We start from the raw sequence: 1110 nt of genomic DNA, 5'->3' as shown, positions 1-1110 counted from the left end.
TGTGTGCCCCTGGATGTTAGCATATATAGCAATCAGACTGATTAGTTAATGTGACCAGTCTTTAAATGACTTGTGCAAAGGGATGCCATTTCTGAAACTGACCTGCTGGAATAACAGTAAAGGTTGGTAAGAGCAAGGCATTGTTTGAAACAAAAGTCACAGTGGAAGTTATAAAAGGCGAATGGGATAAATTGAAGCAGTCTCCAATCAGGTTCTGATGTGCAAACCTCAAAAACTGAGGCTCAGATAAAGTGTTTAAAAAGGACTTCCCCCGAGGAGGGTCGGGCGGCTAGTTGGGAGTGGTGGTGTTATAGGATAAGTTCCGCAAAGGAGGCCACCACTCAGGGCCCGAGAGCCACCACCCCCAGTTTGGGGCCCATCACACCGGGCGCGATTCGGCGTCGCTGCTGTTGGCTCTTCTCAAGCCTCGTTCATCCCCACCCCCAGGGAACCGCCTTGGATCTCCGCCATGGCATCCACTTCCAACAACCTCCAGAAAGCAATAGATCTTGCTAGCAAAGCAGCCCAGGAAGACAAAGCGGGGAACTACGGAGAAGCCCTTCAACTCTATCAACATGTCCTGCAGTATTTTCTCCATGTAGTTAAATATGAAGCACAGGGAGAAAAAGCCAAGCAAAGCATCAGGGCAAAGTGTACAGAATATCTTGATAGAGCAGAACAGCTTAAGGAGTACCTGGAAAAGAAAGAGAAAAAGCCACAGAAGCCAGTGAACGAGGGACAGCCGAGTCCAGCAGATGAGAAAGGGAATGACAGTGATGGGGAAGGAGAATCTGATGACCCTGAAAAAAAGAAACTACAGAATCAACTTCAAGGTGCCATTGTTATAGAACGACCCAATGTGAAGTGGAGTGACGTTGCTGGTCTTGAAGGAGCCAAAGAAGCACTAAAAGAAGCTGTGATACTGCCTATTAAATTTCCTCATCTTTTCACAGGCAAAAGAACACCTTGGAGGGGAATCCTATTATTTGGACCGCCTGGAACAGGAAAGTCCTATTTAGCCAAAGCTGTAGCAACAGAAGCAAACAACTCAACGTTTTTTTCAATATCTTCCTCTGATCTTGTTTCAAAGTGGCTAGGTGAAAGTGAGAA

At 46.4% G+C, this 1110-nt stretch overlaps 1 protein-coding gene across 1 annotated transcript in view; it reads left to right on the top strand.

Annotated features, from left to right (window-relative positions):
- The first annotated feature begins 281 nt into the window (after window positions 1-281).
- LOC100953004 (vacuolar protein sorting-associated protein 4B-like) overlaps window positions 282-1110 on the top strand; it is a 10493-nt gene continuing 9664 nt past the window's right edge. Inside the window, exon 1 of the mRNA XM_012812980.1 lies at window positions 282-1110. Coding sequence (XP_012668434.1) covers window positions 470-1110 — 641 coding nt within the window. The 5' untranslated portion in view covers window positions 282-469.

Source organism: Otolemur garnettii, unplaced genomic scaffold, assembly GCF_000181295.1.
Source record: "Otolemur garnettii isolate 467f Iridium unplaced genomic scaffold, OtoGar3 scaffold00238, whole genome shotgun sequence".
NCBI lineage: Eukaryota > Metazoa > Chordata > Mammalia > Primates > Galagidae > Otolemur > Otolemur garnettii.
Note: the sequence above shows the minus strand (reverse complement) of the source record. Positions and strands in the feature narration are given on the sequence as shown.